The 17,896-nt window shown below is 37.2% G+C and overlaps 1 protein-coding gene across 2 annotated transcripts in view; it reads right to left on the bottom strand.

Annotated features, from left to right (window-relative positions):
• Positions 1 to 4,267: 4,267 nt before the first annotated feature.
• LOC139135505 (protein bicaudal D homolog 2-like) overlaps positions 4,268 to 17,896 on the bottom strand; it is a 35,745-nt gene continuing 22,116 nt past the window's right edge. The window contains exons 2-5 of one of the 2 annotated variants that reach the window (XM_070702910.1): positions 13,529 to 13,870; positions 11,241 to 13,100; positions 6,319 to 6,386; positions 4,268 to 6,028 (exon numbers count right to left, since the gene is read on the bottom strand). In XM_070702910.1, the coding sequence (XP_070559011.1) occupies positions 6,324 to 6,386; positions 11,241 to 13,100; positions 13,529 to 13,870 (2,265 nt within the window). In that variant the 3' untranslated portion in view covers positions 4,268 to 6,028; positions 6,319 to 6,323. The remainder of the gene's footprint in view (positions 6,029 to 6,318; positions 6,387 to 11,240; positions 13,101 to 13,528; positions 13,871 to 17,896) is intronic. The other variant, XM_070702911.1, reaches the window with a different exon arrangement.

The following is a 17,896-nucleotide window of genomic DNA, read 5'->3' on the forward strand; positions in this document are numbered from 1 at the left end:
TAAATCTTGACACTTAGACATACTTTACAAAATGTGCTGTGAAGACAAGGCTAATACTTTGTGTTTGAACATTGAAATTTAGGGTGAAGACGAAGCAAAAATGAAAAAACAATAAAAAATCACATCTATTGTCTTACCAAATTTCTACCACAATATGCATGTAAATTTGAACACGACCAACGGTTCCAGATTACAACAGCTTTTCAAGCCTCCAATCAGTGGATAGAGTGAAAAAGAGCTACAATGGCGAATCATTAACAGCCAATTCACAAGTATCGTTTTCCAATATTGATTACTTTTATTTCTAAATGTTTCACTGGATACAGTAACCTGGGAATTTCATTGTACAAATTGCTAGAAATCTGTAGAAAAGATAAAGCACTGTGAGGCTTGACAAAGTGGCTTGCCACAATTGACCATCATGGTACAAATCACCCTGCTTCACACAAAAGCTGACAGAAGGGGTACCCTATTATATAGAAAAAACCCAAAGCTTTAAAGAAACACTTTGGTATATTAGCACTTACAATATTTATAAATTATTTGTTGTATTACTATAATATGAAAATGAAAATCACACCCTGTATCCAGAGTGTAAAGCTAGAGAAAAGTTGTATTGTCAAGAAATGTCTATTTATCGATCTATTGATATTAACATTTTTCTTTGAGTCCTGATGTCTTTTTGACTTGTCAATATTCAATAATCTGCCACAGCAAGTATCATGGTAGAGAGCATTCTCAGATGATGGTGGGACAAATTTTGTGATTGTGCCTTCTGAGAGCTGGCACAGTCATAAGTCAAAAACCAGTGGAAAAAGGCATTTGCTCAAAATGATGGAGTAGTTTGTCACGAGTCAGCCTTTACACACATTAAGCAAAAGTGATAATGAATGGAAATTTGCATGTGTACAGATTTTAGAATGATAGATTATGGATGTTTTCCATATTCACTGCAAGCGTCTTTTGATATAAAACCAGACGTTTATAGGACATGAATGTTGATTGGATGATATAGAAGAAGTTCTGAATTTGAAAGCCACAGATTATGAGACACAGATACTGATTGGACAGCTTTGAACTTTGCCATTTCTTTAGTGTTGCTCTGTAGCATTCAGTATTCAGAAGAGCTCTCTATCTTCAGCAGAGATTTCAGAACAATACAACTTTAAGTAAATTAATGCTTCATAAAATATTAATTCTCCTTTATTTTGTTGCCTTGACAACAAAGTCTTACTATAATATCCCACTTCTCTTATTTACGGAAGTGATTCTGAAGTTGTTCACATTTGACATATCCCATAATGCACTAGTTATGGACGTGCTCTATGAACAATTCTGTGTGCATCATCACAGTAGTATGTGAAATGCAAACATCATGACTCGCTACTTTTGAAAAGTTTACTTTACACAGGTTGACTCGTAAAATCAAGGCAAATGCCATACAAATCTTACACAGAAAAGCACTTTAATATGCCGATAAAACCAACCTGATAACAGGTATGACACAGGCATTCTAAAACATTCTCAAAAGAAAAAATGTGTTAATAAAAAGTCTCAGAGTGAGTGTTCTTTCTTCAATTATTTAAATTGTCTGCATAGAATATTAGTTAATTTGTGTCAGTTTCAAACGGGAACTAGCATAAGCTGTCCAGATATGAAAGGTAATTTATAAAAGCCAGCGTTAAAAACTGCACAGACTAAATATAAGAGAACGTTAAAAGATGGATATATAACTTATAGATTTGAAGAAGAAATATGAAGAGCAGGTTGTGTATAAAATGAGCTGTTACACTAAAAAAAGAAATTTTTGATATAATGGTAGAGAATCGTAAAACATCCTTAGCCATTAGAATGCACTTGGTGAAATCCCTGTTTTCTTTGGAATTCCGTATACCATATATCAAAATTGTATTTGGTACACATTCATCAACTTCTTCTTGTTATCACTGTTAGCAGTGAAAAGTTCTTAATCTGTCAATTTCTATAGAAATATATAACAATAGGTATAAGTGAGAATGAAAGTAATAAAATCTATGAAAGTTTAGAAATGTGCATACATCACAAAAACGACAGTAAAAGTAACACTCAGGAAAACTATGAAACATTAAAATTACTCTGATTATTAAAAATGCTAAGTTTTGTAATAGCGACAATGCCTCCAGGGCTGAAGTGGATGATTTTGATATTTTTCATTTATTTTCTTTCTCAGTCCAGCTCTGTTTCACTGGTACACCTTTTAATGATTTCACCTGCTGAAGGATATTTATATATTTAGTGAAGATGACTAGAAGAAGGACGGTCAAAGTTAGGTAAAGCTGAAAGATATGCAGTTCATGGCTTTGACAGAGTTGTGTCATTACGGGACCTGAAGCCATTGGTGATTTCAGACATATATGAATTACAACACGCAAAATGGACACTGTATTGATAACCGATAAGATATCATGAAAATATGAGCCACACGTCTGGAGTTAGCAGTGGCAAATCAATGCCCTCGTTGATCCAACTGATGTCAATACAGTAGTGCTCGGTATCTAAAATACCCAGTATTGCCCTACAACGCTACTCTCAGACCGTGAGGGCTTGAAAATACATCTATTGAAGTCGTAAATGAGGGAAATTAACAAAATCTAATATAAAACAATATCATACAAGTTATCTGTGAGTTCATCACACTAAAAGCAACAAAAAAACTTGTTCAATATTATATAGCTGTCTATTGCAATATTTTGCACCAACCTGTCTGAATCAATCTTTAAAATATCACTCTTCATCAGGAGTGACCATGACAGGATTTTTTCATCCCATAGTAAACAGCCACAATGCATGAAAGAAAATCAACAACACACAAAGCAGTAACATCTGATTTACAAGGCAAATACATTGGTATATCAAGTCTTGCTTAGGTACACCAGTGCCACCATAACGAAACACTGCACAATCTGTGCTCGGGACCTAAGGCACAAAAGTTCACAGTTTTGTAAATAATTGAATATCCCTATTCGAAAAAGAGCACTAGAAATTTATCCTGAGTCTATTTATTACGATAAAAACCAAACATGTCTCCAAATATCCCTTAGTCAATGTAGGTCATCCAATACAATTTCAAATTATCCATAAATGCAATAATGCAGATATCTGTCCCCCGCCACAATTACAATGTAGCATGTTTCTCATAAAACATTAATAAAGCATAACACTTGCTATAAATATCAATATAAATATGGCATATAAATACAGCGTATGTGTAAGTAGCACTACATCTTGGGTTGTGAACTCAACAGAATAACACTGATGCTTTGCACATGGGCTTTGTTAGGTTTATATCGAAATGTACTGGGTACTGTACATTTCTTGTCTACACCACAGAGAATTAACAAATATGTTGTCAGACAGATCATGGTCTTTGTGGAGGGACCTTGTACAGATATACGATATTACACTCAGAATGTGCCTTCAGACAGACTGGAAATGAAAATCTGACTCAGTGCAGAACACACTGCCTGCAGTCACTTTATTGCCTGTGTTTTCTTCTCTCTTTCCTTGCTGTCAGCGTTGTGAACAGCATCCTGCACTTTGTCAGCAACCTCTCTTTACAACGTTGGAATGCTGGCCTTGTCCGCCGACTTTGTTGAGTCTTCACATTTTGAAAATGCATGGCTGGTCGTCTCAGAGCTGGAAATACGAATTCCTTGTGTTCTGTCCGACATTTTTGTATTGTGCAAACAATATTCTGACATTTGACTTTGTAGTTTAATTACCCTGGATGATGTTTAGGTCATCATGACAACCAGCATTAATTATCATACTGGTTTTGAAAAATTAGCACAAACAGCACACATGAAACATTCTGTTGGTTATCAACACATTGATCGTGGTTGACCTTTAACCCCTCAAAGACCTCACCTGTTGCTACTTACTCCACTCCGGTATGATACAGATCAAGCAAATTTTTCATTTAACAAACGGGAGTCTGTGCGTCATTCACAGTTAGGGTCAAAGGTCATTTGTTGCCCTGTGTTATGGACTGTCAAAGTTTAAGTTTTGACTGGCAGTGGCATAGCCAACATGGTGAAATATGGTTACATCATTCATTGGTCAATTCTGTGAAACTGCAATCCTATGCAAATTTAATCATCATCATACTCCGCCCACACTTCATATTTCTATTGCTTTTTTGTTCTTCTTTATTTCAAATTTGTTTTCAGTGAAAGGGAGGGATCAGTGGTTAGATGCTACATGCATAGCATCACACAATTTTTCTTCCTTCATCATTTACTTCTTTTTGTTTTATTTTTTGTTTCTCAATTCCCTCGGTATTATGAGAGAGTTGGTTTTTATAGGCTTTACAGATCGGTACCTGCCCTGACACTGCGATGAAAATCACCCCATAGGGGATCTATTTCCAAGAGGTTTATTTTGAATGTGATACATCACAATTCATATCCAGTGATTTCTCTTCTTGAGAGAATCACAGTTTTGATGCCGCCTTTGGATTTTCAACACGCACTTGTTATACTTAAGGAGACCTTACAAGACAAAGACTGGCACAAATTGATGTGTTTCTGCTCATTGGGTTTTGCTTGTATGTCATTGATAATTTGCGGCCTTGCAAAACAATACAAAGTGTACATAGCTTCTTCTTTTACCACAATTTTCATGGAATTGCATCTGACAATCTTGGATTAAGACATCGTCATGCCAGTGCTGAATATTTTATATTTTAAGGTTTGATTTTTTTCTTGCATGAAGTCACTCAGCACTTAAATTTCAGATCAAGAACGTGCAAGCTCATCCAGTTCTATTTTGAAATGTTCACATGAATTCACCCTGTATTTAATATCATCACTCACCCAAAGTGACAACACTCTTACAAGTTGAGTTTGCAGGGCAGACATACTGTTACACAATTACATATACTATGGTTAAATATGAAATTTGGAGATTGACATTACATCACTTTTTGGTCTGTGCATGACAGGTTGACATAAATCACTTTCTGAGCAGTCAAACACAAAACTCACAATTATGTGTAGCAGCTGATGTAATCACAGATAGCAGAAAAAGAGCCTGTCTGCTATCGTCTGTGATCCTATATGTGCATGCATAAAATATTATGGCACACTTCAGAAACTTACAACACGCAGGGATAAGGAAAGGGACACCTGAAAGCAAACTTTTGTAATTGCAATATGTTATGTTAGCTCTGCTGGTTTGAGCAATATGGCAGAACCGATGGAACTTAGAGCAAGTGAGAAACAAACTTCACATTGGCAGAAATGGCTGCTAGTAGTGTGTAACACTGCACAAAGGCTATAATACTTTGTTCAGTTACATTCCTAAGCTGTTCTTGGCGTCTTTTCTTTCATGTGCATTTTTCTACAGAATCAGGTGTGAATTTTGTTTCTCTTTGCAATGCGCTTCCTTGGTGAAAGAGTAATGACAGCAGACAAGCTGGCTGGGTTCCTTCTGGTCATGCCCTAGTATCTACACGCATATATCACAGCTGGAGTGAGATGTCAAGACGGAAGGAAAGGTCTTTGTGGTCATGGAAAAACTTTGCTTCAGACACCTATGGTTGTGTTCCGTGGTATGGTTTGTGAAATGAATAATGACAGCGGTGCAGTTGCCGACTCGAGTAGATGTCCCTAACTCACCCAAATGCAATCAAATCATTTTCCATGCTTTACTCTTATAGTTTTGGCGTCAGTTGTCAGAACAAGCAGATAAACAACAGGTGGGCGGTTGGTCTGACCTCATTCAACTTTGAATAATTTTGTATTAGGAAGGCAACTCTGTAGGTGGTGTACCTTCACCTGTCAGCCAGTGACTGTGTGTATATTGGCAATATTATGCATAAGATGTGAGGTATATATTGGTCTGAAAATCACAGCCATGGATGGATGGGTGGATGGATGATTTAGATGGTGTTTCTCTTCCTATGAAAACAGGTGAAAACCATCCCGGCTGCACTGATCAGCTTTTATTTGGTGCTACAGAAACCCTTTGGAGCTGGAAACGGCTAGTTCTGTTGAAAGACAGAAAGCAAAAAACAAAAAAAAAGATAATTTATGGTTATGAAGAGAATAGCAGTAAAATGAAACGTGGCAGCTAGAAAGCAATAATCTTGGCATTACATTAAATTTAGGAGAAGTGCGGTGGGGGGGGGGGGGAGTGAGGTGTGCAGGTATGTTACGCAGTGCAGAAAAATATGAAGCAACACTTATAACATCCAAAAGAACGTTGAACACACACGCATAAAAACCAACATAACAATGGAAATATGCGAGAAAATTCACAGGAAAAAGGGAATATTACCACTTTTAGGAAGAAGGCTGGTGTTGGCGTCCCTGATGGAACTTGCCTTGAGGTCTCTGAGCAGGAGGCTGTGGCAAAATTAAAACACTTGTTGAACAGATACAGACATGAAGAGGAGTTCGAAAATCAAACGGCGGTGATACAGTCTTTGAAAATCACACGGCGGTGACACAGTCTTGTTAATGTCACTAATTTAATTAATTAGTGGAGTTTATTTTTTTAACATTCCAAAAAAATAAATCTAGCAACTTGTCATTTAGTTTAAAAAAATGAAAGTTAGTCAGTACTGGTTCCTTGTTCTTGAAGTTGCCCGGCAATTAGTTATGTTTGGCAGATGAAATTGTGCATGATGGATTAAATTATAAAAAAAATATTCTTCACATGCAATCCATTCCTTATCATTGTTTGTGCTCTCCATTGCCTGTATCATTCCTTTGAAAAGTTACTCAAAAACTCTTGCATGACAAAATAACCTTGTTTTTATGCATTAATTTCAATGAATATTACATTTCAACAGTGTGTTAGGTAAGCAATAAAACTATCACAGGTAAAAGTAAGCGATAGTACATGAACTGTCATACAAGACCACCTCTAACAAAAACAATATTTGAACAAAGTCGGTTTTTGTTTTTTGCATCCAGTAGACAGGTATGACCTAACTTGCGACACTTGTCGGTACTCATCGGTTGTGTTCAACACGTTTATTTTCATATCATTGAATCTGACCATCATTTTTTTTCAAAAATTGACATGAATAATTTACAAAAACAAATTCGAGGAGGTACGGCACAGAAAGAGTGGCGTGGTCTTACGTTGGCAATAGGTTTGATAGAGGCAATGCAGAACGTGTTACACAGCAAAATCATTAGCCATGAGATGCTTGAAAGTTATGTGTTAAAGTCTCCTGAACTCCTCCATAAAGAATACTTCAAAGCCACGATCAAAATTTTCAAAATCCTGTCAATTATTTGTACAGACTCGCTCACTGAGCTAACAGATTTAGTTGTGTTGGAGCTACAATGTACATACATGTACCCCAACATCTGATTTTGCAAGTCTGTATATAGTTTATAATTTAGGTAATATAATCAATCGCTGTTTCATAAGTACTGTAATTATAAATATATATTCAGCTGCCACTGGTGGTTGAAATTTTTAGGAAGAAAAACAGAAAAAGCTATCTTTAAGTTTAAGTGGTGCTATTTATCAATAATAACAATTACACTAAAGCAGTTGCAGTCACTCACTCAGATTTCAGAAATTCAACCAGGCCAACCGTCTCTTACTGCTGCTTTGTGAAGAAATTCTTTTCCTGCATTTCTTATTATTGATTGTTAAAAGCTAAGGCACTAGTTGGTATACTAGTAAGTACCTTCATCTGTGAGAAAGCAACATCATCAGATAGTAGCTTCATGTTTCAGAACTGTGTTGTTGTGGCAAACACCATTGCCACAAAAAATACTAAACCACCCTAGCATGTCAAAATGGGTTTTAGGTTAAGACCTTGAATTTGATTATCTTGGATAAAAAAATATTGTTCTAATAATGTGCCCCAAATATGTCATGAATTTAAATTGTAGACGTTACAAGTCAAGTATTTAATGAAATTTGTTAAAATAACAATCACAGGGTGCAGCATTTTCATTAAGTACTGTCAAATTTAATTGAGGTAGATAATTTAGCGTGACACACATTTTCAACAATTTTGTGTTAAAACCTATCAGGTAAAACCAAAAAATAAATTTATCAAAGCTTAGGCTGCTCGTCCAAATTAATTAACAACTAAAGTCTAACATTTTGAATACATCATATTTCAATACTGATAAAAAATGTCAAAACCTATGGAGACCATTGTATCATATCAACAAGCGACCTAGCGGCCGATATAGCTCCGCTGTGTTTATGTAGAGAATAACTATTTTTGACACATGTTGATGAAGAAGGAGGAAATCTTTGATAGCTCAATGCAGTGGCCAGAAAAAAGTGGCTAAAATAAGCTGCAAAAATACACAATTGAAGATTTCATCATACTTTGAATATATCACATCGGATCATCCCTAGGAACATGTCAACCAAAGCTATCTGATGAATAGTGTTTTGAGAATAAAATTTTCTGACCAAAAATGGCAACAATTGCCCCCCAAAATAAAAATTGCAGATTTCATCATAATTTCAAAAGATCAAATTGAGTTCATCTATAGAAACCTGTATACCAAATTTCAAAGCTGTTAGACCAGTACTTTTGAGAAACACATATTTTGACCAAAATGGGAAAAATTGCCACAAAATTCAAAATTGCAGATTTCATCATTATTTCAATAAATATCATGTAGTTCATCTATGGAAACCTGTATACCAAATTTCAAAGCTATCAGATGAGCAGTTGTTGAAATACACATTTTTTGACCTAAAATTGCAAAAATTGCCCCAAAAATACAAAATTACAGATTTCAGGAGAAATTAAATATATATTACTTAGCTCATCTGTAGGAACCTGTATACCAAATTTCAAAGCTATCAGACCAGTACTTTTTGAGAAACACGTTTTTTGACCAAAAATAGCAAAAATTGCCCCAAAATTACAAAATCGCAGATTTCATCATAATTTCTACAAATATCATTAAGGTGATCTGTAGGAACCTGTATACTAAATTGCAAAGCTATCAGATGAGTACTTTTGGAAATACACATTTTTTGACCAAAAATGGCAAAAATTGCCCCAAAAATACAAAATTGCAGATTTCATCATATTTCAATACATATCATTTAGTTCATGTGTAGGAACCTCTATACCAAATTTCAAAGCTATCAGATGAGTAGTTTTGGCAATACACATTTTTTGACCAAAAATGGCAAAAATTGCCCAAAAATACAAAATTACAGATTTCATCAGAAATTCAATATATATTACTAAGTGCATCTATAGAAACCTGTATACCAAATTTCAAAACTATCAGACCAGTACTTTTTGAGAAATACATTTTTGACCAAAAATGGCAAAAATTGCCTTAAAAATGCAAATTTGCATATTTCTTCACAATTTGAACAAATCTTAAATAGATCATCCCTAGGGACATATGTACCAAATTTCAAAGCTATCTGACCGGTAGTTTTGAAGAAGAAGATTTTTAAAGATTTTTTTACCAAAATGACAAAAATTGCCTTAAAAATACAAATATGCAAATTTCACCACGATTTGAAGAAATCTGACTGAAGTCATCATAAGTAAACTGCATATTAAATTTCAAAGCAATCGGACAAGCGGTTTGAGAAAAGAAGATTTTTTTTACCAAAAAACACCAAAAAATGCCCCAAAAATACAAATATGCAAATTTCACCACGATTTGAACAAACTTAAGTGAGGTCACCCCAAGTGAACCGCATATAAAATTTCAAAGCAATTGGACTTGCGGTTTCAGAGGAGAAGGCAATTGTTGACGGACGACGACGACGACGACGACGACGGACGACGGACGACGGACGACGACGGACGACGACGGAAAATCAACCTATTTGATAAGCTCCGCGTCGCTGACAGCGGAGCTAAAAAAGCTATAGTGAGTCACTGCATGATGTCAGGACTGACTGGTTTAGTGTCAAAATAAAAAATATCTTTTAAAGTCATGTGACGCAGGAACTGGTAATTTGCTCAGAGGAAACACATTTCACTTATATCAACTAGGAAACAGTTCAATCTTACATTTTACTACATGTGATAAGACAGACTGTATCTGGTGCGAATACACCATCAATCCCCGAGTTTGTCAAGCTCAGGGTCTAACTTTACCAACATTTGTTCAGCATATTTTGCTTTCATAATTTGAGTCTCTCATCAGTCTGTAAGACGTTCAGAAGGCATTTCATCGTACCCTTTGAAGTGGCTCAAGGCAAAGCGTGCAGGCAGTTAGTTGCAGTTGGAAAGTTGCCTCTAGCTCAAACATTAAACTTACACAAAAGACAGAGTAGATTAAAAAGGAATTACTGAAGGACACCACATGCAAAAACACACACCAAGTTGTTAGGAAATTGACAATGCTAATGTTAGGAGAGATAAAATATATAGCAAAACACATATTTTCTGATTTGTGTGTAAAAATAACACACATTTGGTCCTGGTCAAGTTCAATGGTCTCTCCCTTAGTCGTAGTAGTATATTGAAATACTGTTGCATCAGATAAAGTATTTGCGTAGGAATTTCTTTACTTCACTTTGCAGGTCTTTGAGTATGTACATGTATATGTGGGGATGGCACTCAATCATATGAAAAGATTTGTTTATAGGAGAGTTTTGCACCAAAGGGAAATGCTTTTGGCAACAGATTTGAGTATTTTAGTGATGTGACTGTTCTATTTTATCTCAAATGAGAGGGGATCTTGCATTAACAAGGTGTCTGATATTCACACGTAAATGCATTACATTGTTTATGGCAAGTCTGCAATCAGTAACCAGCTAAGTACTCATCTATTTCCCTTATAAGAAATCATAAAATTATTGCGATACTAGGTGATTGAAGTCCGTACTGACTACATTTCCTGTTTACATGTCTGTGAAAACTACATCTGATTAATCCTTCCATATGGGTGAGTGCCAAGTCCACAACTTTGTACCATCCAATTCATACCCTTTATGCATGTTTTGTATTGCTACGGTCACAGTCATAGTTACTTGAAAAATATTTCATCCGCAAAGATGCATTTTTTGAAAAGGTTCAAGAGACTTGGTTTGTTTCTGATGTAAATGACAAGAATTTGAAAGGGTATCAATGGATAATTTGACTAGGGCAGTATTTGTTACTGTAAACATCGATAGTCTGCCTTAAATGGTTTTCTGTGTTCAGCTCAGAGGTGAGATTCATATCTGGCAAGTTTATCAGACAAAGCTTTCGAATCAACAGGATTGCTATATCCACGGTAATAACTCACTCGAGATGATTTCTGTCGCCTCGTTCCGGAGCGTCTCGATGACTGTCTCTCGCTGCTGATCTCGTAATCTTCCAGCCGCTGTGTGAGGGCCAGTTTCTGCTGTATGGCCATTCTCAGGAGGGAGTTGAGGGTCTTCCTCTCCTCCTCTGCTGAGGCAAGTTTACGTTGCATCTCATCGAGTTGGGTGACGTAGTCGTCGCAGCGAGTTGCGAACATTGCCCGCAGACTCGCGAAAGTGGCGGCGTCTTCTTTGAGGGCTTTGAGTTCGTTGCGTAGTTTCATCATGGTCTCAGCAACAATGGCCTTCTCGTTGGCGTATTTGCTCTTGAGGTTGGCCAACGCCACTTCTGCAGTGGTTTTGTTAGCTTTAAGGACTGTTCTCAGCGTTGTGATCTGTTCACGCTTTGTTGACAGCAGTGCTTTCAGCTTGACTACCTGGTCCTGCAGGTCTTCATTCTCAGCTGAGCCGCCGCCATCCACCCGATGCTGTCTAGCTGATTCCAGTGTGTGCTCAACGGCACGTTTCAGGTATTTAACCTGATCGCGCATTGTAGCTAACATGGTGAAGCATGTAGATGCGTCTGCGGGGCCTTCGCTGTTGAGAATGCCATTCTGTTCAACCTTAGCATCTCCTGTACCATTGGTTGACGCAGCTTCAAGCATTGCTTCATCGATATCCTTAGAGTTCCTGTCTGCATTTCTCCTCTCTTTACGACTCATGCCGCTGGCATTGTTGCTCCTAGATGGGGCAATGCCTCGTAGTTTGCTGGCAATCTGAGTATGGAATCCCTCTCTCCGACTCATGCGCGTGTTCTTGAAGTGTTCCAACATCACTTTGTTTGGAGTTTCCCCGTTCACTGTACAGATATGGTGATACAGCTGGGCAAGATCCTCACTTATGCTAATCAGCTCGTCTCGCATACAGTTCAGATTCCCTTGGCTCTCTCCCATAATTTCGCTTGTTTCTTTCAGTTTCCTCTCAAGTTCCTTCACCGTGGAGTTCTGCTTCCTGTTGTTGTCATTCAAGACGTTCATTTCAGCTTGCAAATCATTGTAGACCTTGGTGGGGATGTTCTGCAGCTCGTCGGCAGAACTCGTGCGATATGATTGCAGCTCGGCCTGCTGTTTCTGCACTCTGGTGACAGCAGCCAAGAAACGCTTCTCATATCTGTTAATTTCTTTCTTTAACATGGCAATTTCTCTGTCCTTGTCAAGAAGGTCCTCATACTGCTCACTTTCCTCATCCTCGCTGGCTCCTCCATCTTCATCAAACTCACTAAAGACCTTTTGGTCGACGACGGCGGACAGCTGGTTTACTCTCTTGCTCTGCTCAGAGAGAGCGTCTTTCGTGTTCCTAAGTTCTTTGTGGGACTCCTGCAGCGTTCTTGAAAGCTCTGATTTTTCATTCTTCAGAGAATTCAGCTGGGCTTCCAACCTCTCCACTTCAGTTGTGTGGAGTTCACTGAGGAGATCAGAAACTGTTGCCGGTGCTGGTTGGGGCGAGCCTTCATTGGGCAAAGATGCACGGAACTCGTGTTCCATTCTGCGTAGTATAGGGTGATCAGGCGAGCTACATTCTTCCCTGTCCAGCTGTAACCTATCGGTGCTGCTTTCTAGATCCTCATTGAGAGCTTCTAGCTCTGACAGCATTTTTCCATCAAGCTCTTTCTTCAGAGCGTGTTTCTGCTCACGTTCATGTTCAAGGGCGTTTAAGGTCTCCTCAATTTGTTTCTCGGCAATTTCCTTAAGTTTGGCCAGGTCTTCAACCTGGGTGTTCAGGTACTCTGTTTCTTCGTTCATTCTTCTGATTTCGTGTTTCATGGCTTCAAACTCCACTTGAGATGATTTCAGGCCAGAGACCTGTATGAGAGCCAATGATGAAAAAATGTCAGTTTCTCTACTGGTAATGGTAACATAGCCAACAGTAAAATTTCTGCAAAGGTACCGGTATCTGTGGTTTAACAAGAATTCCGCCAATTTAATGCATTTCAATCAATATAATTAAACATAGCTAACAGTTTGATATTTACTGGCTTAAACAGTCTCTGTAAAGTAATGTCGGTAGTATGTTTACACAAAAAGGATGAATAAAGCAAAACATTCTGGAACACCCTTCATGGTTTCCTTGGTAACTGTTGCATCAGAGAAACAAGGTATTATATATTTTCAATATTACATGAGCTGTTATTGGCTTGTCAGATGACATCAGCTGATACTTCCACACTATCTATAGATGTACAGCTATATGATATTCCACACTCTCTATGAACCATCCACACTTCTCTCACCTGTTTTTGTAGTTGTATATTTTCCTCTTCCAATTCACTGTAATCCTGAAGCAGCCTAGTTTCCCGAAATTTATACTCCCTCAACTCGTCTTTGATTTGCTTCCTCTGTACTTCTAACTTTTCTGTCACATCATTTAATTCAGAGTTCCTGGAGGCAACCCTCTCATTTTCAGATTTAGTCCTATCAACAGATAGACGACACTGTTTGATTTCGTTCTCTAAGTCACTGATTCGGGAAATAAAATCAGCTTCCCTGGATGCGGTTTCTTGTAAGAGTGTTTCCTCGTGGGTGACTTCATACTGGGTGTGTTTCTTCAGATTAATTTGTTCTTGATCAAGTGCCTGATGGATTGAGATGAAAGATAAAAAACGATGGTGAGGGACACAAACAGGAAGTTAAACTCTGATGAATGATAGAAATCCACTGGAATACAACTACTCTACACATGACAGAGAGTGTTTTTGTGGAGCAGAGGCAAAAGGTTTATGGTCACACTTTTGCCATCCACTGTGATTGCCTTGCTGTACTGAGGAAATCCCGTATAGATGGACATACAGGTGTACCCCTACAAACGTATAATGAAAATATTTACTATCAATACCATGGATCCTGGAAGACTGAAATATAAATTTCATTCTTACTTCATCTGAATACCTGCAGGTTTAAACTTGAAACCAAATACTGGTAGAGGGCCATTGTATTTTCAACGGAAATGAGCCGACTCACATTTTTATTTGTACTGTACATACTATATAAAGGGTATCTACGTTTAGGTTTCTGCAGCTGAGGGTTTTGGAGGATGGTAAATTGGATTAGGGTGACACAGTACACTGACGCACAGATTGGTTTTTGTTGAGTAAGCAAGCCTCCAGTACTTCGTAATCATATTCTACAATTCTTGACCTTTTATTGGAAAGCCAGACAAGAGACACTTGGAGTTGAGATTTCCGTTTCGAGAGAGCTTTGCTCATAATACCAAGCTTTCTAATGCACTTAGGGTTCATGAAAAGGTCATGAATGCTTGCCACACATCCAGCTTAACCAAGCCTCTTTCAGTTCTATCAACAGGCATGACGGTATATCCACATTTGCGTTGTAATCTTTTTTTTTCAGCTGCATATTTACCTACTGTACAGCTATATTCCATAAGGATCGAAAAGGTGTGTGGACAGAATAAATTTCAGGAATTTTACACTAATAAGATCACCGTGCATTTGTGTATGCCTGTGGGGGCACACAAGCTCTCCATTCCACACATGGTACAGGCTCGCTATTCCATACACGGTTCCTGCAGTTACTATGGATACTACAGAAACTAATTTCCTTTGGTTGAAGTAGTCTGATGTATGTGTACAAACAAGTACACTAGAAACACAAAATTTGCAGTAGAGCCTCTCACAAATTAATGCACCTCAGAGAATACCATGCAAGGCTATCTATATCTTAAAGGCATGCACTCACTTAATTTGATAAAACCCCTTTGTTTTCTAGGAGGCGGCAGATTGCTACAGAGAAATATAGATGAGATGGGTTCAAGGCTACAATGAGAGGAACTACACCTACGTGTCTCTGAACAGCAAGAGCACACACATCAAAATGGATGAAAAGGTTCACATGAATGGAGTGAAAATCACCCTGGGATCATAAACTGCTCTGTAGCCATGCTTACATGCTAACAAGTGACTTTCATATTCAAATTCAAATGGTTTGGATTCTATTGAGAACGGCTAATTGCTAACGGCCATCTTTTCGCATATGTCAAGGCATCTATCACTATACATTTATGCTACGAAAAATTCCAAGTGATGATACATGTAGTGCTCAGGACATCTGGTGCTTTCAAGCTTTACAATAGCATCAAAACAAACTCAAGAAAATGATTGATACTGTTACTGAAATGAGACTTTGTGGAGAAGTGTGGTACCTTATTAAAATCCAAAACAAAATCTGGCAGTTTGACATGACCAGCACCTGTATTATTTGATACAGACAGAATTGCTACTTATTGAAGAATCTGGCAGTGTCTAGTTACCTCCCACTTGATTACCATCAACTCATAGACAATCCATTGCAGTACCAGTACACTTACGCTACGGAAAAGTTTCAGAAATTTACAAACACTGTCCAATTCTGTGCAAAGTATACGACAACTTGGTGACCAGGTTGATTCATGCAACTGTTTGTATCATGTGTCACTCCTTGCTAATTTTTTTTGGCTGCTATAAAAAGATGTGGGATCATGAGGAGCCACAGAAATACAACAGATGCATGACATTTTTCAGTGAAATCTGATAATTAATGATATTTCTGTGAATAGGACACCTGGCAATTTGTAATATTTTGTCTGTGCCAGTCTGATTTCATAATGACAATATTTTAAAATATCAGACAATACTCATAAATCTAGTATTTTAAAACAGGTTTGATGACAAAGCATGCATCAAAATAATCATGAGTACTACTGAATCTAAAAGTGTATTTGCTGGAGTTCATTATATATATACAGTATATATATTATTTGCTGGAGTTCATTATATATATACAGTATATATATATATATGTATATATATATATATATATATATATATATATATATGTATATTGCAATGTAGATGACTTTGTATGATAAAGTGGGGTTTGCTGCAATTTGAATCCATAATGCAAGGACAAATATCAATTTTGAATGTACTAATGAGAATCTGTATGGAAAAATTGCAGTTACTAGTTATACAGGACATTTCTGACTAACAATCTATACAGAGGAACTTTGTTTCTATCAACTGAGTTCAGAACCGCTCTTCATTACTACAAATAATTTATCTTGGTCATTATCAGCAAGGTCATATTTCTTTGGACAAAACCATCTATTGCAATGAATCATTTGAATCAGAAACATGGAAAATGGCTTTGATAAAAAGATCGAAAAATGTCAATGAGAGCATTCAGCCATAAGTAATAAATAAAGCACTGATCAGTATGCCAATATCCCAACTGCAACACTTTGTAATGGAAAGACATGTGTTACATAATCTTTCATATGGTACATTATTGATGGCTTTATCAGTAATAATTGTATTCATAGCTTGCTTCTGCATAAATGCATACTGTATGTTGGCAATATGATAAAGTACTGCAGTGAATATTGTTTTTCTTTTAAGCACAGACATTATACAGCATGTGTCAATCACAAGAGTTATATTGAAGTTATATTGTAACAAATTGACATGAGAAATTCAAATATGTATACGAGTTTGAAAACTCTAACTCGCTTTTCATTAATTGTGAACAAAACAATCCCAGATTGCATCCGCCATATTGAAAGTAATTTTCCCTTTGATTTCTATCATGACAAGGTTTCAACAGGTATACCAGGTTGCAATATGATTGTCATAATTACCTTTTGCCCTGTTCATCGAGGGGGGGGGGGACTGCTAATTGCTACTGGTTTGGGAGGAAGTTGGGAGGGGCCTAGGGGCTAAGGGAACAGTTAAACTAAATTACTGTGGGCATGACACTTGCTGTGCATGTTCACTGCCATATGGTTGATATTAACTACTGGCCAGTTTGAAACTAGAAAGACTCATACCGGATATACATGCACCTCAAATTACATGCACCCAAGATTAATTTGATGTTATTGCTGCATGTTGGTGATTATTATTTAGCAGATGGGTGTGGTGACAATGGGAACAGATGTTTAAGGAGCGCTGTTCAGGAGCATACTTCGATTGTCCACAACTGCCATCACCAGACACTGTTGTTTAGTGGGACAAAGTCAGCCATTTTAATGAATTTGTTTGATATGAGATACTACGTATATTGTTTGACATGTTGAAAGGTACTGAATGAATGGGTGACCATGCATATATTCGACCCCAGTTTTAGACAAATGAAATGAAACCATCGCGAAAAATAATTAATGGTCATGACCATTAATTCATTTTCGCCATGATTTCATGTATCATGTCTAAAACCAGGGTCAAATATATGCAGGGTAATCCGTTCATTCAGTACCTTTCAACATGTCAAACAATATAAGTAGTATCTCATATCAAACAAAATTCATGAAAAATGGCTGACTTTGTCCCTTTGATACATGTACATGTGAATTCCATGGGTGAAATACATGATACACAAGCCACTGGTGTGCATAGTACAGTTTGTGATTTACAGTATGTGCAGGGGTTTTGATTCACTGATAGATATTAGTGCCAGTGCCTTGACGGATATACTTGTGAGTTGAACATGTACAAACTATGGTGTGATGAGGTAACAGTATTCTTGCACAGTGCCGCTGCCTAATAGCCATCTACAGAAACAGTTCTATTGTTCTTTTGCATACATGTAGTAATAAATTCTTTGAAAAT

The sequence above is a fragment of the Ptychodera flava genome, chromosome 6, assembly GCF_041260155.1.
Source record: "Ptychodera flava strain L36383 chromosome 6, AS_Pfla_20210202, whole genome shotgun sequence".
In the NCBI taxonomy this organism is placed as follows: domain Eukaryota; kingdom Metazoa; phylum Hemichordata; class Enteropneusta; family Ptychoderidae; genus Ptychodera; species Ptychodera flava.